The sequence below is a fragment of the Cyprinodon tularosa genome, unplaced genomic scaffold, assembly GCF_016077235.1.
Source record: "Cyprinodon tularosa strain WSP-4 unplaced genomic scaffold, ASM1607723v1 ctg591, whole genome shotgun sequence".
In the NCBI taxonomy this organism is placed as follows: domain Eukaryota; kingdom Metazoa; phylum Chordata; class Actinopteri; order Cyprinodontiformes; family Cyprinodontidae; genus Cyprinodon; species Cyprinodon tularosa.
In genome coordinates, this window is record NW_024039331.1 from 32467 (window position 1) to 60319 (window position 27853).

A 27853-nucleotide genomic window follows, 5' to 3' on the forward strand; every position below is an offset into this window, starting at 1 on the left:
CCGCTGGAACTCTGAGCAGACGTTTACCACTGCATGCCTCTGTTATCACTTTGACTTGTAGCTCAGCGTGTTGCATCTCACACTTTGTTGCAAAGTCAGTTTTTCCACTGCTGCACCGGTTCATGTGGATTTTTGTTAGACATACTTTTTTTTCTGTTGGCACCATGCAAAGGACATGAAATAGAAGAAAATGTTCAGTTAGCATTATATTCTTTGATTCTGATTGAAAAAGATCTTAGTCTTAGTGACACAGAGAAATTTAAAACACTGATTCATACAAAAAAAATCTAGCAGTGTACAAATTTGTTCATTAATGGTGTGAGACTAAAGTTTCAGGGATTTTGCTGATTAAACACATCTTACTTTAAATAAATTAGTCAAAAACTGGAACACGGATACACTGCTGAACTGGCCACTGGCCTCCTGGGAACAGAACTGCCTAAACTGTAAACATACAAGCATGCAGAATCGTACACCTAAGGGGAATATAGAGAGACCAGTCAAGCTAAGGGTCCAGTATCTGGACTTTGGGAGGGATCCAAAGTAACTGGTGAGAACCCACACATGCATCAGAAGAACCTGTTAAACTACAAACTGCGCCATTATGTAGTTCATAACCCAGCATTTGGTTAAAAAAAAATACAAATCATTCTTCATTAGGTTCATACCAGGAAGCAGAGTCATAGTGTAACATTCCTCTCTGCACCTTCTATACCCATTTATTAGAAAAAAATCATAAAGGACTAGAGCATGCTGCTCTAATTAAAAGTAACTCCAATTGAGAAACAATTGAAAAAGCACCAATTCACAGCACGTCATCTCAAAGCATTTTGCAATTCAGCCAGATCATAAAAACAAATTGATTAAAGGTTTTCTATTTAAGGAAAACCAGCTGATTGCATCGACTTACTGACTCAAAGGCAATCCTCTCCACTGTTGCTACAAGCAACAGTGGAGCACAGCTGATATGTCTTTCCAGGATGGAGTCACAGCCAAACAGGAACTGATCAGATGAAGCTACTATGAGAAAAAGAAATTCTAGGCCTGGAGAGGAATTAGTCATTTTCTATCTGTTCCCTGAGAAACAGAACTACCTAAACTGCAAGCCTGCAACTATGCACACACTTAGATCCAAGGGAAATCTAGAGACACAAATCATCCTAAGGATTAAGTTTCGGGCTGTGGGAGGAAACTGGAGTAACAGGGTAGAACACATGCATGGGGAGATGATGCAAACCACAGGAATAGAACAAATGACCAAACCAAGAGTGTGTTTTAGCATTATCTGTTGTCCTGGTTTTGCTTTGAACTCTAATTGTATCATTTTGGATGAGCTGCAGCTGCCTGATTTCAGAGACCTATGTTCAGAATATCAAACCTTTTCTGTGAGCCAAAACCCACTTATTCTTGTAAAGTTTAGAACTAGTAGAATTACTTAGTCATTGACTTAATATTGTTGTGAATATTCTGGTGACAACCCATAGTAACACCACGTTCTTGCATTTACTGTGGTCTCTATCCCCATGGAGTCTAGTTAAGAGCTAACCAACGGTAAACTTCGTCTTTTCTGCAATAAATTGTAAGAAATTGTTGTTGAAATTTTAGGGGGACTGTAGTGGATTCTGATTCTCTACTGTAGCCTATTAGGGGCGGTGGGTATGAGCTTTAAATATGATCACATCTTATGGTATTAATCACAGTATTATAAAAAAATCCACCTTTTTTTTCTTTTTACTGTAAGTTTAGGACTGTGTACATTCCGCATTAATGGTGTATCTCATATAAAATGAGTACGGAGTTGAATTACCCTGGGTTGAACATGGAGCTTTGAGGAACCCCAAGTTTCTATAAAAGTCCACACGTATAAGATCTGTAATTAATTTTACATTAAGTTCCTGGTCTGCCAAGTTGCTTCTTATCCAGTATCACACAGTTGCAGTCAATCCCAACTTCTCAACTTTTCCTATATGTTACTCTGTATATTATGATCAGCTGTGTCAAAGTTCCAGTAAAAAAAAATACAGTTATTTTTCTAAAGGCATCCCTGTTGTTCTTTATTAAAGGCCTATTAACGATGCAGTGAATAAACCTTTGCCTTGGTATGAATGTTATAACTTTGTGCTGCAACAGACATTTAAGACAGACTATAATCAGAGTAATGAAAGGCCTTTTATCATCGTACACAAGGCGTGGTAGAACTACTCTGGTTCAATTAACTTTTTAATGAGACCTAAAAGTGATGGAAGTTTGTTGCCAACTAGGTCATGCTAAGTCAGCTATCAAGGGATAAATAAGACTTTTTAACAAAACGCCGCCTGAAAAACATGAAATGTTTTACATGATACAGAGACACAAAATAGAAAATATACTCTAAGCATCTTTTCTGGGTCAAGAGGAGGGTGGTATTGTCCTATCAAACATCCCACTGCGTGTACCAGTTATATATACTGCAGAGCCAAAGACACGGTTCTGTGGGCGGACACACGGGAAGGAAAAGCGGTGTGAAATTTCAGAGTGGGGGCAAATTTCAAAAACTTCTCAGTTCCATCATAACATAACTGCAATTAGTAATCTTTTTTTCTATTCATCCCATAAACATATTTTGTGCTTGTTTTTTTAATTCTCCATTTTGGTGGACATGAATTAGACTTAAAAATCAAGCTAAATTCTGTGTTTAATTTAGTCTATCTCTGGCATTATGTTGCAGGCAGACAGACTTCCATGTATGAGATGAAGACATTAATAATAATATTCCAAACATGTACAGGTGTTCATGTGTAAAAGGTTGATTTAGATTGACAATAATACAGTGAGCAGGAGCGGGTATGAGATCAATGTAACAGGTGGGATAAATTAACTGACTGCTGTGACAGAGGGTGAGAGGAAAGGCAAAACGAAAATAAATAGGTGTCACAGCATAGTCTAAGTAAAGTTATGTAGGTGAACACGCATAGCAGAATATTAACAACTGATTGAGGTTGTTTTTCTTAAAGTAAAATTACATTTCTGAGCTGCTGAAATTTTGGCAGTCAGAGACAATGAGATGAAAGCTTTTTTTTTTATCTTTTTTTATTAGAAAATTTTCAATTTAAAAGAATAGGTGCAACTATATACAGTGAACAAAAAGAATAATCAAACATTGTTATTCATTTACAGAAACACCAAAGAAAAAAAAACACAAAAAGAAACTCATTACAAACCCATATCAACAAAAATGCTTTCGCTCTTAATTATCTACAGTGAAACAAAATTTATGTTTATGCACAAAATTAATCAAATTGTCCAGTCCTGAAAATATTTGCATTTGCTAAGCAGTCCAAAAATGTCCTGAGAAAGTTGTTTGTCAATGATTGTGAGTGTTTTCCTGTGATTTTCAGAAAGTCCTATGAACAGTTTCCAGCAATCCAGTGACTTATTTTCAAAAAGTTTGTAGTTCGTGCAAATGTATACTGAGTGTCTTGCGAGAGAAAGGATTATATTGCTTAAGGTATGCAGATGAAAAGAGTGTTGTCTTTTTTTCTGTGTTCCGAAAAGCTTTCACAAGCTCAAACTCTCACCCCGAAATCCCACACCCTTCATGACCGCCCCTCTCCGCTCCAGACCGCCTGCACAAAGCAAAGTCTACATCCTTTCCTGTTCCTCCCGTCTTGCTCCACACCGACTTCCTGGAGCTCGAGGAGAGCATGCACGATATTCGTGTTATTAAATTCATAGGAGCAAAACATGCGGAAATGAACACCTAATTCAATATGAGATATAAAAAAAATCCACATTAGCCTCCAGCACATGTGCAGTTTCTGCCAAAATATTTTATTTTTGTTGTGGAATTTTGTAACAGTGATAACTGGAATTATACATGGTTTGTATGAACCATGTTTGTTCTCTGCTTCCAAATTGAGCATTTCTTCATCCATGCCTGCGATAAGAAATTTGTTTTGAAGTTGTGAGAGGCGCTCTTGGAAGTTTTGACTGGATTTGATTAAACTTTTAAGCCTTTTATAAAATAAATATTTGATTGAGATGAGAAATCCACTTCCTGGTATGTTGAAGTATCAATAATTTGCATCCAATTATTGCATTGAACGGTGTTAGTTTTTGGGAATATATAATAATTATGCTCTAATTTGTCGTTACCAATCCATCGTTACCATATTTTAATTTAACAAACGGGATCTTCTCGCTGTTGTTTTTCCTGTTTGGTGCGATTGGAATTGTGGATCTTGACCTGGCCGGACCGGAACAGAGTGAAAAATAGCTCAACTCTGTATTTTGATGGTGTTGGACGGAGAAGGCGTACATGGACGGCGACGTGCTGAGGAGTAACGGTGGATGTGGAACAGTTCTCATTGGTTAACATGGCAGAAAAGTACTCCACATGACGTGCGTAAGCGGGGCGGAGAGGAGATGGAGGATGTGGAATCTTTGGGTCAGCTGAGCTCTGCTTCCTCTGGGGAGGGAATAAGTAATAGGAAAGTGGATCTAGGAGATAAGATCCCAAACCATGCTCTACCGCTTCACTATTTAGTGTCACTCTCACAAGTCCTACTTGCAGCTCTGCATGGCTCTTTGATTGAAGGGCAGGTGAAGGTTATAAATGAGAATAGGATGCCCTCTTCCCTCTACCAGAGAAGGAAATTAATCATTGCTATGGCAACACAGATAAGCGCCCAGTGCATGGCTCTAACCCCATATATGGGGACATTCGACAAAGTCCTTTCTCTGTTATGTTACTTGCTTTATATCATTACTTCACAAGGGGCATTTCAGTCTTTCCACCAATTTGTCAGCTCCATTATCTTCCAAACAGATGTAAAGCTGTTTACTGGGCTGACATGAAATCAAACATTTGCCCTTTCTCAATAAATATATAAAAGTAGTATAAAACTATTTCAAAGACAATCTTCCCTTTTGGCATTGGCGTAGCGGAGGATGTTGTTTTTCTAGGTGGATTATCAAAGTAAGTGGTCCTCCTACAGGGGCGGATCTAGAAAAATATTTATGGGGTGGCAAGAGGGGGGCAGGAATTTTTTAGGGGTGGCAACATATGGCATTTGTTTACACTGAATTTAATCACAGTTATCACAGTTTGGTGAGAATAGTATGTACAGTACTAGTGTTTCATGTGAAACAGTTCATATTAATAATTAATCGTACAATGTGATCTCACTTAATAGGAGATAGAAGAATGATAACACTACTTCTAGAGGGGCATTATCACAGGAAAGGTATTAAGGTAAGACACAGGTGCTGAGTCGCAGATGTGTGAGACTGACTGTCAGAGAGGCAGCTTTGCAGCATTTGCACAAGAAGAAACGATAGAAAGAAAAAGTTACCCATCAGAGATCTATGGACTGAGCTGGACTAAAGTGAGCAGAACTACACAGTAGAAATAAATGGGTCAAGGCACCCAAACAAGGTACCAGACATCCATGTATTGTTTACTCTGAACACACATTTACCCCATTTGTTCCTCAGTAACTTGACATACAGCAGTTAAGGCAACATGAAAGGGACATCATGCTGTCGATAGAGCTGTATATGGAGGACCAACTCTGCCATATTTACAAATAAATACATAAATAAATAAATGTTCAATAAATAAATAAGCATACAATTAATTGCCACCAAAAATACAATCAACAAATAAATGTAATTAGAAATTATATTATAATGGCAGGCAGAAATGTTAAAAGGGATGGCAGAAAGAAATAACGGCGAAGAAATAACTAGGGTAAAAAAATACAAAGGAAGAATAAAACAGACAAAAATATTATAACATGCACATAAATAAATACTTAAAAATATAAGTAATGAAAAAATTAAGTTGAAGATAATAAATGACAAAAAAATAAATAAGGTAAATATTAAAAAGGCAAAGAAATAAAGAAGCCAATTAAAAGAGTTATATACCTTTATGACTAGCTGTATAATTTAATTTCTACTTACATTTATTTGTTGTTTGTATTTTTGGTGGCAATCAATTGTATGCTTATTTATTTACTAAGCATTTATTTATTTCTGTATTTATTTTTAAATATGGCAGAGTTGGTCCTCCATACTGCTGTATCAACAAATTAACAAAGAGGCGGGTTCTGTATGTTACATCAAAATCTCCACAAATCTGAAAAGAAGCAACAAAAAAATACATTTTGCTTGTGAGTAGGTTCATACGGGTCATTTCTGGATAGTTTCATATTATATATACAAAAAAGAAACAACAACACTGCTTCATATTAAGCAGGATTTACACCAGTATCACATTTTTAACTTTTAACACTTTTGGTTTTATTAAAGGAAATATCAGATTTTCTCAGGGGCCAAAACAAAATGTAGCAGCTCTGTAAAGGCTCACCAGAGAGCAAAACATAAAGTTATCATGAGTATAACAGCTGAATGCGGCGATTTCCATGTTGCTCTGCAAAACCCTTCACAACTTTATTTAGATCCAATGCCTTTGTGCGTTTTGATTTCAGTACCAACCAAACTTGATCGTCTCTTTTCTGTCATAGTTGACCGAAAATATGTCTTTATGAGGCTGAGACGTCAGGCCTAACTAACATCATAGATAGAGAAATAACGATCTGCAACCTGATTTTTATCATCTCAAAATCAGCATTGCAGCTATGCTAGCAACATTGTGCTTTCATTATGATTTCATTTCTCGATAGATAGTTAATCAATTTTTACCTGTTTCATCCCGTTTCTCCTCTCCCCATCACCCCTGGCTCCCTCGCTTTGCCCCATTCGGTTTTCAAAACAATCAGTCTCAGTCGCTCTCGCGTCATCTCGTGCTGCATTCACTGCAGTCCGACATTAGAAATTAGCGGTCGTAATTCTCAAATGATCCATAATTTATAAGCCTCGCCACCCCTACCGCCAACTGGGGTGGCAGCTGGGGTGGCAAGGCTGTCATTTAGGGTGGCAGTTGCCACCCTATGCCACCCCAGTAGATCCGCCTATGTCCTCCTAATAATCATTCTGGTAATATGTTTACGTAAGGCATCCTACATGCTTCTCCCCATTTTCACTTACCGGTGGTGAGTTTGGAAAAAAATTGCAAATCTTCTTTTGGAAAGTAAGCTTGTATGAGCGATGCAAACAGCAACTTTTAAATAGAGCGTGAACGAGGAGAAATGGGCTCCTGCATACTCTTGCATGCGTTTAATAGGCGTTAGCTCTCGGGAGCATGTACAGGGTCGTGCATGTGGATTTTCTTTTTAAGTGGAGAGGATGTCTTTATTCTTTTTCCCAATCATTGAATTTTTGTCAGTGTGAAAAGATGCAGCCAATCAGTGGAACATTTAAATGTAGGTGCAGACTGATGAGAGGATGGCAGATGTTTAGAAGGGCAAGATATTTGCTCCTAGACCTAATCTTGTTTCATGAGAAATGTTGTTAGTTAGATTATCTAGTATACAAGACCTTGTCTCAGAGCAAATATTAACTCTTCATGAAAACCACTTTAAGAGCCATAACAGAACTATTGAAGCTACACCTAATGTTCGTTAGTCTGTATAAAATATGAATAGCTTCATTTGTTAGCACTCATTAGTGCACTGTCAGGGCAATGCATGACCTGATAGCCTGAGAATGAGAGACATCAGAAAAAGAAAATTTACACAAATACCTTTTTCACTAAGTTTGAACTCCTACTGATGTAGAGCAATATAAAAATAAACCCTATATAATTGAATAAGTCCATCTTTTGCCCATAGAAGATGAAAAGAAAGACAGTGTTGTAAGGAGATAAATACTTCAAATATTCATACAGTAATAAGGAAAGGAAAAAAAGTCAGATGATTTTTTAAGAATATTTTTCTCACCGGTTTTGCCAACATTGCTTCGGTTTATCTAAACTTGACAACAGTTTTTGCAAAGCTCTCCTAAGGTCCAACCACAGACATTTTTGCTGGATTAGAGAGTAGCACACACCGAGGGTGATGGGTTAACCAAAATAGTTTTAAAACAGTATCTGGCTGATCCTTTCCTTCTTAATTTAAAGTAAGTTGGTAGGGTGTACAATTTTTTCCATCCAGACCTTTCTCTATTTGACTCTATGTTTGTTTGATATTGACAGTGTTTCAAGCGTGGTGGATGTTGTTGTGGACCCAAATGCAGAGTGGAAGAGGTAGAGATGGTTTCTTGCACAATTTAATGAAGAAGTAAAAATACAGAATCCATAGACCAAAACCGATCAACAACAAAATCAAGAACTAAAAAAAAAAATCAAAAACTAAAAATCAAGAACTAAAAAAACTATGAGACAGTAGGGAGAAATAAACCTAAAGAATGACCAAGATCCAGCAAAGAGTAACTGAAGAGGCGGTGTATATATGGGGGACAGAAACAATCGGAGGATTAATTAGCTGATAGGCAGCAGATCTAGACAGAGTAACTATGTAGAAGGAGCTGAGAGGAAATGAAAGGACACTATAAGCAACAATAACCAAGGAGAAACAGGAGCATCTAAAGGTTACTAGACAAGAAATTAAATACGAGAACAAAAGTCATGACTACAACATAAGGAATGACCAAGGGAAAACTAGAGGATAAGAGGAGGGACCTGGAAAATATAACCTGAACGCAAGAGAAGGAATAATTATAACTAAAATAAAACTAGACCAAGGAACAAAACTAGACCAAAGAACAAAACAAAAAAAACTTGAACAACCAAAAAACATAACCTTAAACAAACAAAAATAGACTCTCAGATCATAAAACAGTGTTTGCTAATTTGTTACATGTACTAGAGGTCCAAAACAAATTATCAAATTTCTTTTTTTTTTTTTTTTTTATCTGCTATCGTCCTTTTTACACAGCAATATCATATAGATTTCTAATAAAACTAGCTTATAAATTTTCTTCAACAGTTTAGATTTTAAAGGATCAGGACAGAACAATTAGCAGTTTCGTGAGAACTGGGAAATGGATCAGATAATAGATTAAAATCAAGTTTCCACAGGTCCTACTAATATACAGGTGCTGGTCATAAAATTAGAATATCATGAAAAAGTAGATTGATTTCAGTAATTCCATTTAAAAAGTGAAACTTGTATATTATATTCATACATTACATACAAACTCATATATTTCAGATGTTTATTTTGTTTAATTTTGATGATTACAAATGACAACAAATGAAAATCTCAAATTCATCATATCAGAAAATTAGAATATTGTGAAAAGGTTCAAAATTGATGGCCCCTGGTGCCACACTCTAATCAGCTAATTAACTCAAACCACCTGCAAAAGCCTTTAAATGGTCTTTCAGTCTAGTTCTATAGGCTACACAATCATGGGGAAGACTGCTGACTTGACAGTTGTCCAAAAGACGACCATCGACACCTTGCACAAGGAGGGCAAGACACAAAAGGTCATCGCTAAAGAGGCTGGCTGTTCACAGAGCTCAGTGTCCAAGCACATTAATAGAGAGGCGAAGGGAAGGAAAAGATGTGGTCGAAAAAAGTGTACAAGCAAGAGAGATGACCGCACCCTGGAGAGGATTGTGAAACAAAACCCATTCAAAAATGTGGGGGAGATTCACAAAGAGTGGACTGCAGCTGGAGTGAGTGCTTCAAGAACCACCACACACAGACGTATGAAAGACATGGGTTTCTGCTGTCGCATTCCTTGTGTCAAGCCACTCTTGAACCACAGACAGCGTCAGAAGCGTCTTGCCTGGGCTAAAGAGAAACAGGACTGGACTGCTGGTGAGTGGTCCAAAGTCATGTTCTCTGATGAAAGTAAATTTTGCATTTCCTTTGGAAATCAAGGTCCCAGAGTCTGGAGGAAAAGAAGAGAGGCACTTCATCCACGTTGCTTGAAGTCCAGTGTAAAGTTTCCACAGTCAGTGATGGTTTGGGGTGCCATGTCATCTGCTGGTGTTGGTCCATTGTGTTTTCTGAGGTCCAGGGTCAACGCAGCCACATACCAGGAAGTTTTAGAGCACTTCATGCTTCCTGCAGCTGACCAACTTTTTGGAGATGCAGATTTCATTTTCCAACAGGACTTGGCACCTGCACACAGTGCCAAAGCTACCAGTACCTGGTTGAAGGACCATGGTATCCCTGTTCTTAATTGGCCAGCAAACTCTCCTGACCTTAACCCCATAGAAAATCTATGGGGTATTGTGAAGAAGAAGATGCAATACACCAGACCCAACAATTCAGAAGAGCTAAAAGCCACTATTAGAGCAACCTGGGCTATCATAACACCTGAGCAGTGCCACAGACTGATCGACTCCATGCCACGCCGCATTGCTGCAGTAATACAGGCCAAAGGAGGCCCAACTAAATACTGAGTGCTGTACATGCTCATACTTTTCATGTTCATACTTTTCAGTTGGCCAACATTTCTATAAATCCTTTGTTTTTATTGGTCTTCAGTAATATTCTAATTTTCTGATATGATGAATTTGAGATTTTCATTTGTTGTCATTTGTAATCATCAAAATTAAACAAAATAAACATCTGAAATATATGAGTTTGTATGTAATGTATGAATATAATATACAAGTTTCACTTTTTAAATGGAATTACTGAAATCAATCTACTTTTTCATGATATTCTAATTTTATGACCAGCACCTGTAAGTCAGACATTTTTTGACACTCGGCTGCAAATGGAAATTCCTTCCCCCAGTCCACTAGTTTTATAAAGTCAGGGATGCATTAGGTTCTATTTTTCTTACGCTTTCTCAAATTCTTACTATAAATATATTATTCTACTTGTATCACATACAGTATTATTAAAATGCAACCCTTTGAATAAGAAAACGTGACATCAGATCCAGAGCTTGAATAATTTTTCTTTAAAACCATGTTGAAAAATTAGCTGAGTTAAACATCTCTTGTGAATTAACATAGGTGTTTTTTAATTTGCACAGTAGAGCATGTTTCACAATCACTAATTTAAAAAAGACATAACAGAATAAAAGAGAGACGTGCAAAAGGGGAAAAAAATCATCCGCCTCTGCTGTATGAAATTCAGGAGCCATCAACACAAAGACGATAAAAACAGAACAAAGCTTTAGGATCACATTGTCCTTAGGCATTCTCTCATAATTGCTGGTTTAATGCAGGTGGAAATTATCTCCCCCGCTTTGTGTGTGTGACGCTGGCATTTTCATGTCAAAGACATTGTGTTAAGGGGTTGTTGGGAGTTCCACTGTCAATTATGTGCAGCACAGAGGAGCATACCAGTCTTATCTCAAAGAATCCGACCTCTATCCTCTCTGGATCTCTCCTCTCGTTTCCTTAAACTAGTATCACAGTTTCTGCATACTCTGCTTCTTTCTTCTCCCATTGACAGAGCATGTAAAGTATGTCTGACAGTGTCAGTGATGAGGAGGGTTGAAAGGACAAAAGAAACAGTACAAAGGCGGAACCAGTAGAAACAATTTCTTCTGCAGCAGCCAAACCTTGATGGTCATTGTGGAAATAAAACACCAAGGGCCTGATCTCCGAAAGGTTTGCATGTCTTGAAAAAAGTGCAAACTATTTCTAAATGCTGAGCAGATCTTAAAAGAAGAAGCGAGGTGATCTGTGTTTGCCATCCAGGAGACAGCATGATGACCAGACCAAATGTCAGGTTAAGTGGAGATTTTTTAGAGGAACCAAATGCAGAGATGGAAGCTGAGGTAGTTTCTTGGATATTTAATATCAGAAAGTTGGCAACAGAAGCATAACAAAATCTAAATAACAAAATACAGAAAAAAAACTAAATCCAAGAGACATCAGGGAAAACACACACGAGGAGTCAAGAAACAACGAGAAACCAGCAAAGAGTCACTTAACAGGAGGAGTATAAATGGTAGGACTAATTGGCAGACAAGGAACAGGTGTGGACAGAAGAATCTAGAAGGGAGCTAGGGGAAGGAGACTGACACAAGAGGGCGACAGAGGGTAAACAAGAAATACAAAATAACTCAAATACAACCAAAAAACAAATCACAATGGAAACTACACCAATGAAACTCAACAATTTTAAACAGAGCCAAAACTGTCACAGTATTCCCCACTTAAGTGCAGATACCAGACACCCTAAGAAGTCCAAAAACACCCCACTCAGGGAGGACGGATGGGGGACAATGAAGGAGGGCACGAAACAAAAACCAAAAAGTCCAAAACACAAACCAACCCACAAAGGTGGGCAAGGAAAAAGCTAATTCTTTGAAGGCTGGCCAAGAGGCCCGAGGCAAATTCTAGTCTCTGGAAGCCGGCCATTAGCCCGGAGGCGAAGATGAGTTTCTAGAGTTTGGTCGAGAGGCCGGAGACAAAGACACATCTCTGGAGGCTGCCATCTCAGCAGTAGGAGCCTTGGAGGCCGCCGTCTAAGCAGCAGGAACCTTGGAGGCCGCAACTGCAGCACAGGAGCCTTGGGGACAGCCAACTCAACACAAGAGCTTTGGAGACGTCCAAGTGCAGCACAGGAGCCTTGGGGACAGCCAACTCAACACAGGAGCTTTGGAGACCGCCGAGTGCAGCACAGGAGCCTTGAGGACCGCCAAAAGCAGGACAGGAGCCAACGAAGAAGCAGCATAGCTTGAGACCCACGAAGAGGAGCCATTGTAGACTCACCAAGAGGCACCACAGATAACAAGGGAAACTCACTGAGGGGCATTGAAGACAAGGACCGCCCGCCGAGGGACCTTATAGATGAGGCGCGCCCACTGAGGGGCCTTGAAGACAAGGACAGCCCGCTGAGGGACCTTATAGATTAGGCACGCCCACTGAGGGGCCTTGAACACAAGGGGTGCCCACCAAGGGAACTTGAAGACGAGGTCACACTTAGCCCTGTCTCACAGAATAATCCATCATGTGGCTTAGTGGTCTCTGAACGGCGCAGAGTGGGCTTAGAGGTCTCTGGAGAGGTTTCACCAAAGTACTCAGGAGAGTGAACACTAAAGGCGTTTGACCCTGGAGAGGGAACACTAGAGGGGTCTGACCCTGGAGAGGGAACACTAGAGGGGTCTGACCCTGGAGAGGTTACACTAGAGGGGTCTGACCCTGGGGAGGGAACACTAGAGGGGTCTGACCCTGGAGAGGGAACACTAGAGGGGTCTAACCCTGGGGAGGGAACACTAGAGGGGTCTGACCCTGGAGAGGGAACACTAGAGGGGTCTGACACAGGAGAGGGAACGCTAGAGGGGTCTGACCCTGGAGAGGGAACACTAGAGGGGTCTAACCCTGGGAGGGAACACTAGAGGGGTCTAACCCTGGGAGGGAACACTAGAGGGGTCTAACCCTGGGAGGGAACACTAGAGGGGTCTAACCCTGGGAGGGAACACTAGAGGGGTCTAACCCTGGGAGGGAACACTAGAGGGGTCTGACACAGGAGAGGGAACACTAGAGGGGTCTGACCCTGGAGAGGGAACACTAGAGGGGTCTAACCCTGGGAGGGAACACTAGAGGGGTCTAACCCTGGGAGGGAACACTAGAGGGGTCTAACCCTGGGAGGGAACACTAGAGGGGTCTGACACAGGAGAGGGAACACTAGAGGGGTCTGACCCTGGAGAGGGAACGCTAGAGGGGTCTGACCCTGGGAGGGAACACTAGAGGGGTCTGACACAGGAGAGGGAACACTAGAGGGGTCTGACCCTGGAGAGGGAACGCTAGAGGGGTCTGACCCTGGGAGGGAACACTAGAGGGGTCTAACCCTGGGAGGGAACACTAGAGGGGTCTGACCCTGGAGAGGGAACGCTAGAGGGGTCTGACCCTGGAGAGGGAACACTAGAGGGGTCTGACACAGGAGAGGGAACGCTAGAGGGGTCTGACCCTGGAGAGGGAACACTAGAGAGGTCTAACCCTGGGAGGGAACACTAGAGGGGTCTAACCCTGGGAGGGAACACTAGAGGGGTCTAACCCTGGGAGGGAACACTAGAGGGGTCTAACCCTGGGAGGGAACACTAGAGGGGTCTGACCCTGGAGAGGGAACGCTAGAGGGGTCTGACCCTGAAGAGGGAACACTAGAGGGGTCTGACCCTGGGAGGGAACACTAGAGGGGTCTAACCCCCCAAGAAGGAACACTTAAGGGGCCTGACTGGAAGGCTAGGAGTCTAAGAGGGTCTGACTGGCGAGAAAAGTTCAGAGGATCTGAATGTGGAGTTAATTGTTGGTCATTGAGATGACAGCTCAGACCTCAGTGAAAAATGACCTGGCTTGGTGGAGGAGTACGGTATGCTGCAGGATGATCAGAGGAACTCTGATAACTCTGGATCTGATCCACAAGGAAGCTAAGTCGTTCAGTAAAAGAAAGCCATGGCGGGATATCATGTGTGCATAGACATATTTGGACTGTCAGAAATAATAGAATTATATTAATAAAGAAAATAGTGTTAACACAGGCTGGGGTTGAAGTACAAGAGGGATTTCTTATTCCTTATTCCAAAAGATTTAGAATTTAATTTAAACAAAATTAATGTCACTTAATATCTACAACCCCATGAGTCTGACCCTCATCTTTTTTTAGGGTTACTTTTTACTGCCACTTCAGCATTCAATCTGCTCATTTTAATGGATTGAACCAATTTTTTGCACATTTTAAAATTAGCAAAAAACAAATATTGTAAATCATTGCCCACTTACTGGACAACCTAACCAAAAAAAACACTTACTTGTTATTTGATGACACACATTCTCCTTTCGCATGCATACATTTCTACTCTCTCACACAGACTTTCTCCTCTCATATGCATAAATTGTACTCTCAGATGCAAACATTCTCCTCTCGCATTCATATACTCTCCTCTTACATCCATACATTCTCCTCTCACATGCATACATTTCTCTTCTCTCATGAATGCATTTTATTCTTACACAAACTTTCTCCTCTCAAACATAAATTTTTGTTCAAAATGCATAAATTGTACTCTGAGAAACATTCTCCTCTCACATTCACACGGGTATGACTTTTCCACCTCTGATCCGATTTCTTTTTTTCCATGTTACACTACATATCACTGAAAAAACAATCTAGAAATAAGTAAAACAATTCTTAAATTAAGTGTATTTACCCTTAATTTTAGTAGGTAAATGAGTTTGCCAACGGAATTAGTATTTTTACTCTAAAATAGTTTTTTTTGTTTAAGTCTAAATTGTCTTGTTCCACTGGCAAAATGTCCCTTTTACCTCCTCAACCCAAGAACAAATGCACTTATTTTAAGAAAACATGACTTGAGATTTCAATTTTTTCCAGTGAAAGGCTTCCATTAGGGATGTTGAACACATCTGTGCATATATTTTTTTTTACACTTGTCTCTGTGTCACACACAAATAAGAACAATTTCTCACATTTGACCTGGACATATTATGAAAAATCATTAAAGATTAATAAATTTTACAAAACAGAGGCGCAGCTATAAAGCAAAACCCCACTTAACAAGTCTACAGTATACAGCATCTCAAATCAGAGCAGATGGAGAATTCTTATACTGTAGGTCTATATTAAAAACATAATGAGAAGCAGGTTTAAAGAAAAGGAAAACACAGCAATAAACGCTGTTGGACGATTTATATGCTGACTGAGGCAGTGAGAGGTGATTCTCAGAGAGAGATCTATGAAGTTTAAGATTTTGTTTTTCTTTTTTTTTCATAAAGAGAGAAAAGTGAAGAGTTCGCTTATCTGCACTGTCTGCCCCTCATTTTTATTTTTTTTGTGAGGCTCAAAGATCATCAATATTTTATTATTCATTTTCTATCCTCCTGAACTTCTTTTTTTCATTTTTGAGGAGATTGATAAATTGCGCTTTCTGTCCCTCGCTTTTTTTTTTGCAAGGCTCAAAGAGGATCACTACTTTATCTATTTTCTGTCCTCTTGAACTCCTATCATGGTAAAGAATTCTTTTTTTCTAATACTTGATTGATTGTTTTCGCACAAGTCACCCACTTGGAAATGTGCGATGTGCGACTCCAAAATTGACTCTTTACCTGCGCGATTAACTGTTTTTATTTTGTATTTTCCCACAAAGCGGATGTGTTTCACAGGGTTTCTGCAGGTCATTAAAAATCATTAAAAGTCACTAAATTATTATTTTTCAAATTAGGGCCTTATTTGGCATTAAAATTCATTAAATGTTATTTTCGGTGGCATTTAAAATGCTTTATTAGAAAAAAAAAAAAAAAACATTTATAAAAACAATTTTGTCAGATATATTATATCAGATATAACTGGTTCCGCCTGTTTCTGTTAAACTGCCCCCGGTTAATCGTAAAGCCGTATGTTTGGAAAAGAAGCTTGAGGCGCAGGAAAAGCTAGAGAATGGGAAAATGCAAATTTCATTTCAAATGCAAAACTGGCTAGAAAACGAGGAATACGGGACATGGCTGCAGCCTGACGAGGGTAAAGATGATAATGAAGGATATATATATCAGAGCCATGGGTTGATTGCATTAAAATTATTTCTAAGAGCGTTAAAAGAGCATTGAATTAAAGTCAGTCGTTCTTGTATAAACCCTGTTTTACTTTGTAACTGTGTCTCTTCCTGTCAGACCCATGAAATAATAATTTAACTGTTTTTGATCTCACATTGGAGAAATTTACATCTGCATGTAAATTTATTGTTTCTTTAAATGTAAATTTACATCCCCTTGGGGAGCAGTGGGCTGCAATCGAGGGGTAAGGGTCCTTAACCCAAGCTCTATGCCCTAACCACTAGGCCGTCACTCCCTTAACACTTGCCACTAAATCGATGGGTAGTCCGACTAAAATAGACCAGGGGTCTATCTCAGGTGGATCTATGCAGCCCCCTTGGTATGATCTCGTCTGACATAATTTTCTGTCGAATCGGATGAAAAATCGGATTCGGTGTGTTCAGGGCATTAGCCTGAACATCATTTAACATGACTTAAGTGGAGAACTGACCAAAGACTATCTGACATACATTTGAAAAGCTTCAGAAAAGCATGAAGGTGTTAGCTTCATGTTAACACCTCCATTTTTATGGTCCAGGTATTCTCTCTCCACCACACAAAGTACTTTGTACTTTACATATTTGGGGATCCTCCAATGTTACCGTCGACCTCTCTGCTGTTTCTCTGATTAATTCTCCTCTTAGATATTTTTTTACCATATTTGAAAAAACAAAGCAATTTTTCCCTTTCACAAAAATCTTAATAAAATACAGTAAAGGTCATTCTGATCTACATAACTTGTTAATTGTATTTCTATACAGTAGTCACCATCTTTTCAAGCCCAACTGAGGGTTTATTTTGACAATAAATCCCACTGTCACCATATTGGTTGGGTGTCTCTTTTCACCTTGTTTTTTAATAGAAAGAAATACAGATTTCACAACCTTACATTTAATGTGTCCACTTTCATCTTTTTATTTCCCAGTGTAGAAAACAAGAAGGCTTCCTTTCTCAACTTTCTGCTCAAAATTAAAAATATACAGGTGCTGGTCATAAAATTAGAATATCATGAAAAAGTAGATTGATTTCAGTAATTCCATTTAAAAAGTGAAACTTGTATATTATATTCATACATTACATACAAACTCATATATTTCAGATGTTTATTTTGTTTAATTTTGATGATTACAAATGACAACAAATGAAAATCTCAAATTCATCATATCAGAAAATTAGAATATTGTGAAAAGGTTCAAAATTGATGGCCCCTGGTGCCACACTCTAATCAGCTAATTAACTCAAACCACCTGCAAAAGCCTTTAAATGGTCTTTCAGTCTAGTTCTATAGGCTACACAATCATGGGGAAGACTGCTGACTTGACAGTTGTCCAAAAGACGACCATCGACACCTTGCACAAGGAGGGCAAGACACAAAAGGTCATCGCTAAAGAGGCTGGCTGTTCACAGAGCTCAGTGTCCAAGCACATTAATAGAGAGGCGAAGGGAAGGAAAAGATGTGGTCGAAAAAAGTGTACAAGCAAGAGAGATAACCGCACCCTGGAGAGGATTGTGAAACAAAACCCATTCAAAAATGTGGGGGAGATTCACAAAGAGTGGACTGCAGCTGGAGTGAGTGCTTCAAGAACCACCACACACAGACGTATGAAAGACATGGGTTTCTGCTGTCGCATTCCTTGTGTCAAGCCACTCTTGAACCACAGACAGCGTCAGAAGCGTCTTGCCTGGGCTAAAGAGAAACAGGACTGGACTGCTGGTGAGTGGTCCAAAGTCATGTTCTCTGATGAAAGTAAATTTTGCATTTCCTTTGGAAATCAAGGTCCCAGAGTCTGGAGGAAAAGAAGAGAGGCACTTCATCCACGTTGCTTGAAGTCCAGTGTAAAGTTTCCACAGTCAGTGATGGTTTGGGGTGCCATGTCATCTGCTGGTGTTGGTCCATTGTGTTTTCTGAGGTCCAGGGTCAACGCAGCCACATACCAGGAAGTTTTAGAGCACTTCATGCTTCCTGCAGCTGACCAACTTTTTGGAGATGCAGATTTCATTTTCCAACAGGACTTGGCACCTGCACACAGTGCCAAAGCTACCAGTACCTGGTTGAAGGACCATGGTATCCCTGTTCTTAATTGGCCAGCAAACTCTCCTGGCCTTAACCCCATAGAAAATCTATGGGGTATTGTGAAGAAGAAGATGCAATACACCAGACCCAACAATTCAGAAGAGCTAAAAGCCACTATTAGAGCAACCTGGGCTATCATAACACCTGAGCAGTGCCACAGACTGATCGACTCCATGCCACGCCGCATTGCTGCAGTAATACAGGCCAAAGGAGGCCCAACTAAATACTGAGTGCTGTACATGCTCATACTTTTCATGTTCATACTTTTCAGTTGGCCAACATTTCTATAAATCCTTTGTTTAAATTTACTTTCATCAGAGAACATGACTTTGGACCACTCACCAGCAGTCCAGTCCTGTTTCTCTTTAGCCCAGGCAAGACGCTTCTGACGCTGTCTGTGGTTCAAGAGTGGCTTGACACAAGGAATGCGACAGCAGAAACCCATGTCTTTCATACGTCTGTGTGTGGTGGTTCTTGAAGCACTCACTCCAGCTGCAGTCCACTCTTTGTGAATCTCCCCCACATTTTTGAATGGGTTTTGTTTCACAATCCTCTCCAGGGTGCGGTTATCTCTCTTGCTTGTACACTTTTTTCGACCACATCTTTTCCTTCCCTTCGCCTCTCTATTAATGTGCTTGGACACTGAGCTCTGTGAACAGCCAGCCTCTTTAGCGATGACCTTTTGTGTCTTGCCCTCCTTGTGCAAGGTGTCGATGGTCGTCTTTTGGACAACTGTCAAGTCAGCAGTCTTCCCCATGATTGTGTAGCCTATAGAACTAGACTGAAAGACCATTTAAAGGCTTTTGCAGGTGGTTTGAGTTAATTAGCTGATTAGAGTGTGGCACCAGGGGCCATCAATTTTGAACCTTTTCACAATATTCTAATTTTCTGATATGATGAATTTGAGATTTTCATTTGTTGTCATTTGTAATCATCAAAATTAAACAAAATAAACATCTGAAATATATGAGTTTGTATGTAATGTATGAATATAATATACAAGTTTCACTTTTTAAATGGAATTACTGAAATCAATCTACTTTTTCATGATATTCTAATTTTATGACCAGCACCTGTATACATAAGCCAGTTTACTACAATCCTTTAGCGTGTAATCCCTCACTTTCCATGCTAGCACATATTCTTGTGGAAATACGAGATTATGAGATTAATATTCATCTCACAGCTGAATTTAAGAGATTAGGAAACAAACTTGGCTTTGGTTGAAGGAGAGCACTTTGCTTAGTCCAGTTAAAACCATATTTATCATTGGCCGCAAGTTGATATAAATACTGTAAGAGAATGTTGTTTATAGTATGAAATATTCTCAAACAGAAGCTCTTAAAGGGGAACACCGTTTTTTTTACATTGGCTCCTTGATTTTACGTTATTACATCATGTTCTACTCACCCATATTAGTTTTGTGTCATTTGGAGCCAATCTGAAGATATTGTGTTAGGTTATATCTAAGTAACGTCTTCCTATGGGCAAACGAGTTGAAGGAAAAAACTAAACTGTTCATAATTTATTCTTTTTGGTACGCCAGCATTCAGAACATGTAGGCGAATCACTGTCCCCCAGACATCAAGGGGCCAATCTAAAAAAAATGGTATTCCCCATTAAGAAACCTTAACACATACTAAATGACATATAAAACTACCAATCATGTATATAATAAGCATAAACAATTACAAAGGACTTTAGTAAATACATTTCACTTACTGTAGCTCTATTTAGGACTAAAATAAGAAGTAATTCAGTTTGGATTAAAATATGAATATCTATATTTCCTCATGTCAAAGCAGCCACTGAGGTCTGTTTCTTCCCTTTAGGTGCTACACTGCAGCTTTGCTGGTTGCAGGCTGCCTAGGCTCTTGTTTTTCAACTCTGGTGGGCTGAGACATTTCAGGGTGCTCCGGGGTGACATGGTGGCCTTGGTCTGTCCAATCCACCTCACCAAGGAGATCAAGTTACAGTCGCAGTGCCATGGGTTATCGTGCAGATACAGCTTCTTCAGCTCTGAGGTGAAACAGAAGGGAGCCCTTCTCACAACTTTCATCAGGGCATTTTGATTTAATGGAAAGAAATTAAGGCCAACTAACCGGGCATATGGCTGAACATGTTCCCATCCACTGTCTTCAGGCGATTACCACTGAGCCCAAGCTGGGAAAGCCTGGGCATGTTGCTGAAGACATCAGATGGCAGCTGCTCCAGCTGGTTGTTCCTCAGGTAGAGTTCCTGGTTTAGTGAGAAATACATTTACTCTGCTTAATTTAATGAACTTTACATATAAAAACTTAAGAATACTCAAAATAAGAACATGTATTAACATCCTTGGTAATTTCTCAGACTTAGTGTTTGTATATTACCTGCAGGTTGCTAAGACCATCCAAAGCTGACTGACTCAATGTGGTCAGGAGGTTGTTGTCCAGGACCAGCATCTCCAGCGACTGCAGCGGCCGGAATGCTCCAGATGGGACTGTTTTCAAACTAAATTTGGGGACAAATATTTATCAGATAATTGCATTGATGAAAAGCTATCCATGGCACTGTAGAACAATGGAGTCCACTTTATCAACACCACACTGGTACCACTCCACCAGCTGGATCGCCCTGTACTACAAATGCGAAGAAACCAAAACTAAAAATATTGTATTTGAATACGAACTGAAAGGAAACCTTTTTGGATCATCGCCTACTAAAAGCATGACCTTCTAGTGTGGCATTTTTCTAAACTAACATGCATCAAATCTAAAATAGAAATGGTGTAATGACACCGACTGCTAAAGATACATATTCAGATTCATTCATATCTGTGTTAACTGCGGCACACATGCAGACGACCTGGTTTCTGAGTATAAACCAGCCTTAAGTGTAGCTCTGCTTGTTTGTTGGCTAGGGTTGATGTTCAGATGGGAGTTGCTGTTCCAAACTAGTCTCGAGTCTTGTTCAAGTTAGCAAAATACCAGACAATTCATTGGAGGCAGTAGTACCCTTCAGTAGAGCACTGGATGGGTTTATTCTTTCATTCAATAATAACATGACTTGTATTGAGGTAATCTGCAGAACTGGACTCTCCCACATGTTTTTCGTTTTTTATCTAAGACCAAAAGTATTTTCGGTGGCCCCCGCTTTTTGTGTCTTGTTGTAATTGCAGTGTAACAAAATGTGTAAAGACATTATTGCAAAGTATTTTTGCAGGTTTGTCATGGCCTTGTATTTAGATTTTTGGCACCATATATTATTTTGACCTGTTATTGTCCAAGTTGAGGAACAGGAGTTGTCTGAGTCCAGTAAAAGCCTTGGGAGAGATCCTTTGGATACGATTCAGAGAAAGATCCAAAACCTTTAGAGCTATCAAAGGTTTGAAGACATTAGATGGAAGTATTGTCAGCACATTAAGAGGTAGGTCAAGTTCCGAGAGGTTCCTCATGCCAGCGAACATCTCAGGCTTGAGAACGCCAATCTGATTCTGGCCCAGCATGAGAAAACGAAGGTTCAGGAGGTCCTACACACAAGGTAAAAAAATTGATTTTGGTTATATTGCAGTACATAAAAGATTAGAACATTTTCATTTTCTCTTCCTTCTTACCTGAAATCCCCGAGGAGGGAGGACTGTGATGTAGTTGCCTTGAAGATTGAGCAGCATAAGTTGCCTTGCTCCAGAAAAGGCTTTGGGATGGATGGACTTGATTGCATTCTGTTCCAGGTTGATGCTCTCAATGTTCCGAACAGATCTGAATGAATTGGCCTTTAGCTCCACAATGCCATTCTCACCTTTTTGTAGCATTGGGGGAAACAAAGGTTATTCTCAAAAGTACATCCATAATAATCTACTTGAGTTATCACCCTAAAGGTTCTTACCTAATTTTAGTATCCAAGTGTCAGGAGGTAGATTATTGGGAAGGGCACGAAGCCCCTTCTTATGACATTTGACCTCTGTCTTTTCTGGCTCAGACTTTTTTGAGCATTTGCAAACATCAGGGCAGCTTCCCACACTTTGCAGAAAACTAGCAATGACTAATATCAACTTCATCAGTGGCGGCATTTTCACTGAAGAAAGAAGGACAGAAAAACATTAACAGGAAAGTGGTGTGAGTCTCTAAGTAGCAAAATCAAAACAGAAGATGCTGAAGGTCTTTACTGTTTGATTTTTTTAACATGTGTCTCCTTAATAATGAAAATCAAGACTAATCTTCATCTAAATAATATTTCAGGCTTCACATTAATCTCTGTCGTATGGCACTGTGGACTGCCTTTTTTTATTTCCATAATACTAGTCATAAAATAATGCTCAAATAATTTGTATTTTCTAGAATATGTGTTTCAATTAAGCATATATAATAAGATAAAGGATATTAAAACAGAAAAAGTTGTGGTTTCATAAGTCTATGTGTCCTGCCGTCAAGGTTGCTAGGCAACCACAGTTTACTGGGTTGATGAGAGGATGGCCGCTAAAGGCTCAACTGTTCAAATCCGCAGCTGATAACTTTTGGCATTTGTTGTTTTTTTGAAGTCCTTAGCCAATAGGTGGTGGGCAGAAATATTAAAAAGATTCCCCAGTATTCAAGTGTCAGACAGTCAGTAAAGTTCAAAACATTTATTAACATTTATTAAAATAAAATATAAAAAACAGACAGAACAGTAGCTCGCTGCTGAGGATCTGCAGCTCACGGCAGCTACAAGAGGGGGACTTGGCACCGCCCATTTACTGACACTCCTGTTTCAAAGTTCAGTCCATCTCCTAAGAAATGGGTGCGATCCAGCCGATGGGCTGAAAACCAGATGCATCGTGCATCGCCCAGAGTGTCCCTGATGCTGCGGCCCCGGAAGTTGCAGGAAGCCAAGGTCACAGGTCCGGAAAAGACAGAGCAGGCAGGAACAGTTCAGGAATCCAGAAAAGCTCCGCTCTATCCAAGGTTCCCACGCAAACAGGAACAGAAGGATCCAGACTTCCAGAAATCCGCAGTGCGTTTGGGCAGGTTCCGAGTCCAGAGTTAGACGGGTCCAGAAGCGTGCCCAAACAGATACAGAAAGGCAGGTTCAAATGCAGACAGACAGGCTAAGTGGTTGAGAGAACAGAGGCATTCTGTACCAGAATTTCAGCAGGACTTTAAACTGGTCTCCTCCTGGTAGCCAGGCTTACAGGAACAAAACTGACCTTCTCTGCATTCTGAGCCAAAACCCTGAGGGCTCCATACAGAAACAATCAAAAGACAGGACAAACACTAAAATCCTCTCACTTCACTGGCCACAGGGAACAAGAACATTAACTATATAATAAACTAAACAGACAAAGTAACAGGCATAAACAAACAGACAGCAAACAAACATCAAACGATGATCTGGCCTCGATAGCTGGGCTGGACCGAATATAATGCAGAACCTACAGGTGGATGGGATCAGAGATGATTAGGAACTGGGCAGAACTAGGCAGGTGACTGAAATGAGCAATCAAGGCCAGCTATCACAGCAGATCATGACAGAAATATAATAGAAGAGAAAGCATCATGTAACATTATACATCTCGGATATCACACCTGAAGACCACATGCCACCATTACAGGAGAGGTAAACAACCGTGTAGTAATGGCAGCCAACAGAAAAAGGACAAAAAAGATAAGTTTGGGTGAAAGCTTTACAAAAAATCAGCAAAAATGGCAAAGCCTGGAGCCCAAAGTCAAAGTGGAGGTTTACATGTGTAAATTAGGAGTTGAAAAACTACAGGTGCTGGTCATAAAATTAGAATATCATGAAAAAGTAGATTGATTTCAGTAATTCCATTTAAAAAGTGAAACTTGTATATTATATTCATACATTACATACAAACTCATATATTTCAGATGTTTATTTTGTTTAATTTTGATGATTACAAATGACAACAAATGAAAATCTCAAATTCATCATATCAGAAAATTAGAATATTACTGAAGACCAATAAAAACAAAGGATTTATAGAAATGTTGGCCAACTGAAAAGTATGAACATGAAAAGTATGAGCATGTACAGCACTCAGTATTTAGTTGGGCCTCCTTTGGCCTGTATTACTGCAGCAATGCGGCGTGGCATGGAGTCGATCAGTCTGTGGCACTGCTCAGGTGTTATGATAGCCCAGGTTGCTCTAATAGTGGCTTTTAGCTCTTCTGAATTGTTGGGTCTGGTGTATTGCATCTTCTTCTTCACAATACCCCATAGATTTTCTATGGGGTTAAGGTCAGGAGAGTTTGCTGGCCAATTAAGAACAGGGATACCATGGTCCTTCAACCAGGTACTGGTAGCTTTGGCACTGTGTGCAGGTGCCAAGTCCTGTTGGAAAATGAAATCTGCATCTCCAAAAAGTTGGTCAGCTGCAGGAAGCATGAAGTGCTCTAAAACTTCCTGGTATGTGGCTGCGTTGACCCTGGACCTCAGAAAACACAATGGACCAACACCAGCAGATGACATGGCACCCCAAACCATCACTGACTGTGGAAACTTTACACTGGACTTCAAGCAACGTGGATGAAGTGCCTCTCTTCTTTTCCTCCAGACTCTGGGACCTTGATTTCCAAAGGAAATGCAAAATTTACTTTCATCAGAGAACATGACTTTGGACCACTCACCAGCAGTCCAGTCCTGTTTCTCTTTAGCCCAGGCAAGACGCTTCTGACGCTGTCTGTGGTTCAAGAGTGGCTTGACACAAGGAATGCGACAGCAGAAACCCATGTCTTTCATACGTCTGTGTGTGGTGGTTCTTGAAGCACTCACTCCAGCTGCAGTCCACTCTTTGTGAATCTCCCCCCCATTTTTGAATGGGTTTTGTTTCACAATCCTCTCCAGGGTGCGGTCATCTCTCTTGCTTGTACACTTTTTTCGACCACATCTTTTCCTTCCCTTCGCCTCTCTATTAATGTGCTTGGACACTGAGCTCTGTGAACAGCCAGCCTCTTTAGCGATGACCTTTTGTGTCTTGCCCTCCTTGTGCAAGGTGTCGATGGTCGTCTTTTGGACAACTGTCAAGTCAGCAGTCTTCCCCATGATTGTGTAGCCTATAGAACTAGACTGAAAGACCATTTAAAGGCTTTTGCAGGTGGTTTGAGTTAATTAGCTGATTAGAGTGTGGCACCAGGGGCCATCAATTTTGAACCTTTTCACAATATTCTAATTTTCTGATATGATGAATTTGAGATTTTCATTTGTTGTCATTTGTAATCATCAAAATTAAACAAAATAAACATCTGAAATATATGAGTTTGTATGTAATGTATGAATATAATATACAAGTTTCACTTTTTAAATGGAATTACTGAAATCAATCTACTTTTTCATGATATTCTAATTTTATGACCAGCACCTGTATAATGCATTGACTGCCGTTTAAAGAAGGAGGCAGTGGAAATGAGCTTTTTTTAAATCAAATAATGTAGAGACAGGATGATGCGGGAATGCTCTAAAGAGTTAGCAGGTGGCTTTTAAAATAGCCGTATTGATTTAGCAATAGAAGGACTATTTCATACTCCTTCCTCTAGCGCACCAGCCAGCTGCTCCCCTCTCTCTCTATTGATCCTCCACAGTTAGCCTCTGCACCATCTGCAAGCAACATGCTTCTCTGATCATTCGCTGTACTTCTTCCATCTCGCGCAGTTAGCCTAAGAGGCTAGCCTAAGTCAGGCATAGCCTCCCCATGCTCTTGGCCCTGGTGGGTTTCTCAAAAGTACCACTGTCCTCCTCCTGTTTTCCACTTAGCCTCTCCCCCGCTGTCAGAGTTTGCTTTCCCAGCTGATTTATCCTATCTACTACGGCGGTCCCTTGATCCTCCACAGTTAGCCTCTATAGCTAGCCTCTGTCAGCTGCAGCCTCTCCCCACCCTGGCACTTTCTCAGGTGGATTAGAACTAATTTTTTGCCATACCCGCCTTCGTCTTTTGGTAGGAGGTTTTCTTGGTATTCACAAATCATTATGACCCAAACTACGTGCAAAAATCTACTGAGAGGACTATCTACCTCTGTGGTTGCTAAGAAAATGTTTACCCCCTCTAAGATGGCAGCAGTCATCGCTAGGCTCGCACTCTGACATGTGACGTCACCGCAATGCTATCTATAGAATAGAATAAAATAGAATAGAATAATAATTGCATTTTGCCATTATGGGTTATTTACTCTATATATGTGCAGTGCAGTCAAAGGAAGGGTTTATATTACAGTATATTAATTTGTGGGAGTAGTCTGGATATCGACTAGATTTATGTACAGAACAGAAGAAATAAAAACATGCATCACTTTCCTCTTTCTTCAAAGCTTATTATATAAAGAAAAGCATAAAGGCACAACACTGTACCTAAACACATCCAGTAGATCATCTCATTGCTATCTCATTCATCACTTTTAGTAACATTTCACTTGATTTCTGAGGATCTTAATTATTTACAAAACACTTTAAATGTAAAGATAGTACCTATGTGAAACAATCCAACCTTTCAAATGGTAAATAAACCTACTCGGATTTGAAACACATTACCCTCTGGAAGAATGGCAAAAAGCCTTCATCTATAGAATGCTTAAGGTGGACTTTCTTGTTCATAATTACTAAATTGTGAAAGGGAGTAAAATTAGCTTGCACAGAAGAGAAAATTGTGACACAAAACGGGTAATTCAATGAATTAAATAACAAACCTTTCCAGTGACATGTTAAAACAGAAAACTTTTATTATTGAATGTTCATTTTATATGTGATTTTAATATTAGCTCAACTTACACATTTAAAACCTCATCACAACATAATAAATAAACAAGCTCTTAGACCAAGTGTTTTCCTCCGTCTGATTCTTACCTGTCCTGGCTTCCACCCTGCTTTCTAGACGCCACAGGTCTCCTTCCTCTTCGTTGTCTCAAGCACAACTTCGTGAAACGCTTCCTTAGGGCTGTTCTGCAGGCAACACTCCTCTGAGACAAAATTGACTGAATCCTTAACTGTCCCAGGTTACTGAATGGATAAAAAACTGCCTATGATTTGTCCCCCCACCCTAACATGAAGACTGTGAGTTGCCACGGTAGGGGTGTGGAAACTCAGACTGAGCAGACATTGAGAGCAAGGTGTGAAAACTGCTGGGGTCCCAAGTTCTATAAAGTCACAGAGTACAGAGGAATGTTACATCTAGAAAGTATGGCACAGATCCATGTTAAACACATTGGTTTATAGTGTGTGAGCTGCTGGGAGGTACTGATTTTCACTCCTAGAGCAGCAAGAATCAGTTTTATAAAGTAAGAACTTTTTTTGTTACAGTGTTGTTTGATCTGACTTTAAGAATTTGCACAACAAGGAAAAATATACTAACTAATTAATACAGAAATCTTTTTTTTTTAGAGAAGTCCAGACAGAATGCATTCGTAAGT

At 39.8% G+C, this 27853-nt stretch overlaps 1 protein-coding gene across 2 annotated transcripts; it reads right to left on the bottom strand.

The window, feature by feature from the left end:
* Positions 1 to 19981: 19981 nt before the first annotated feature.
* si:dkey-1j5.4 (leucine-rich repeat-containing protein 15) lies at positions 19982 to 27455 on the bottom strand. 2 transcript variants are annotated; one of them, XM_038306791.1, is made up of 8 exons: positions 27351 to 27455; positions 27291 to 27311; positions 22347 to 22535; positions 22075 to 22259; positions 21734 to 21990; positions 20852 to 20972; positions 20585 to 20720; positions 19982 to 20501 (listed from the first exon to the last, which is right to left on the bottom strand). In XM_038306791.1, exons 3-8 carry the CDS (start codon positions 22528 to 22530, stop codon positions 20311 to 20313), a joined length of 1074 nt encoding a protein of 357 aa, XP_038162719.1. In that variant the 5' UTR covers positions 22531 to 22535; positions 27291 to 27311; positions 27351 to 27455; the 3' UTR covers positions 19982 to 20310. The 2 variants fall into 2 exon arrangements, with proteins under 2 accessions (XP_038162719.1, XP_038162718.1); XM_038306790.1 differs by having other exon boundaries at positions 27291 to 27455.
* Between the last annotated feature and the right edge of the window lie 398 nt (positions 27456 to 27853).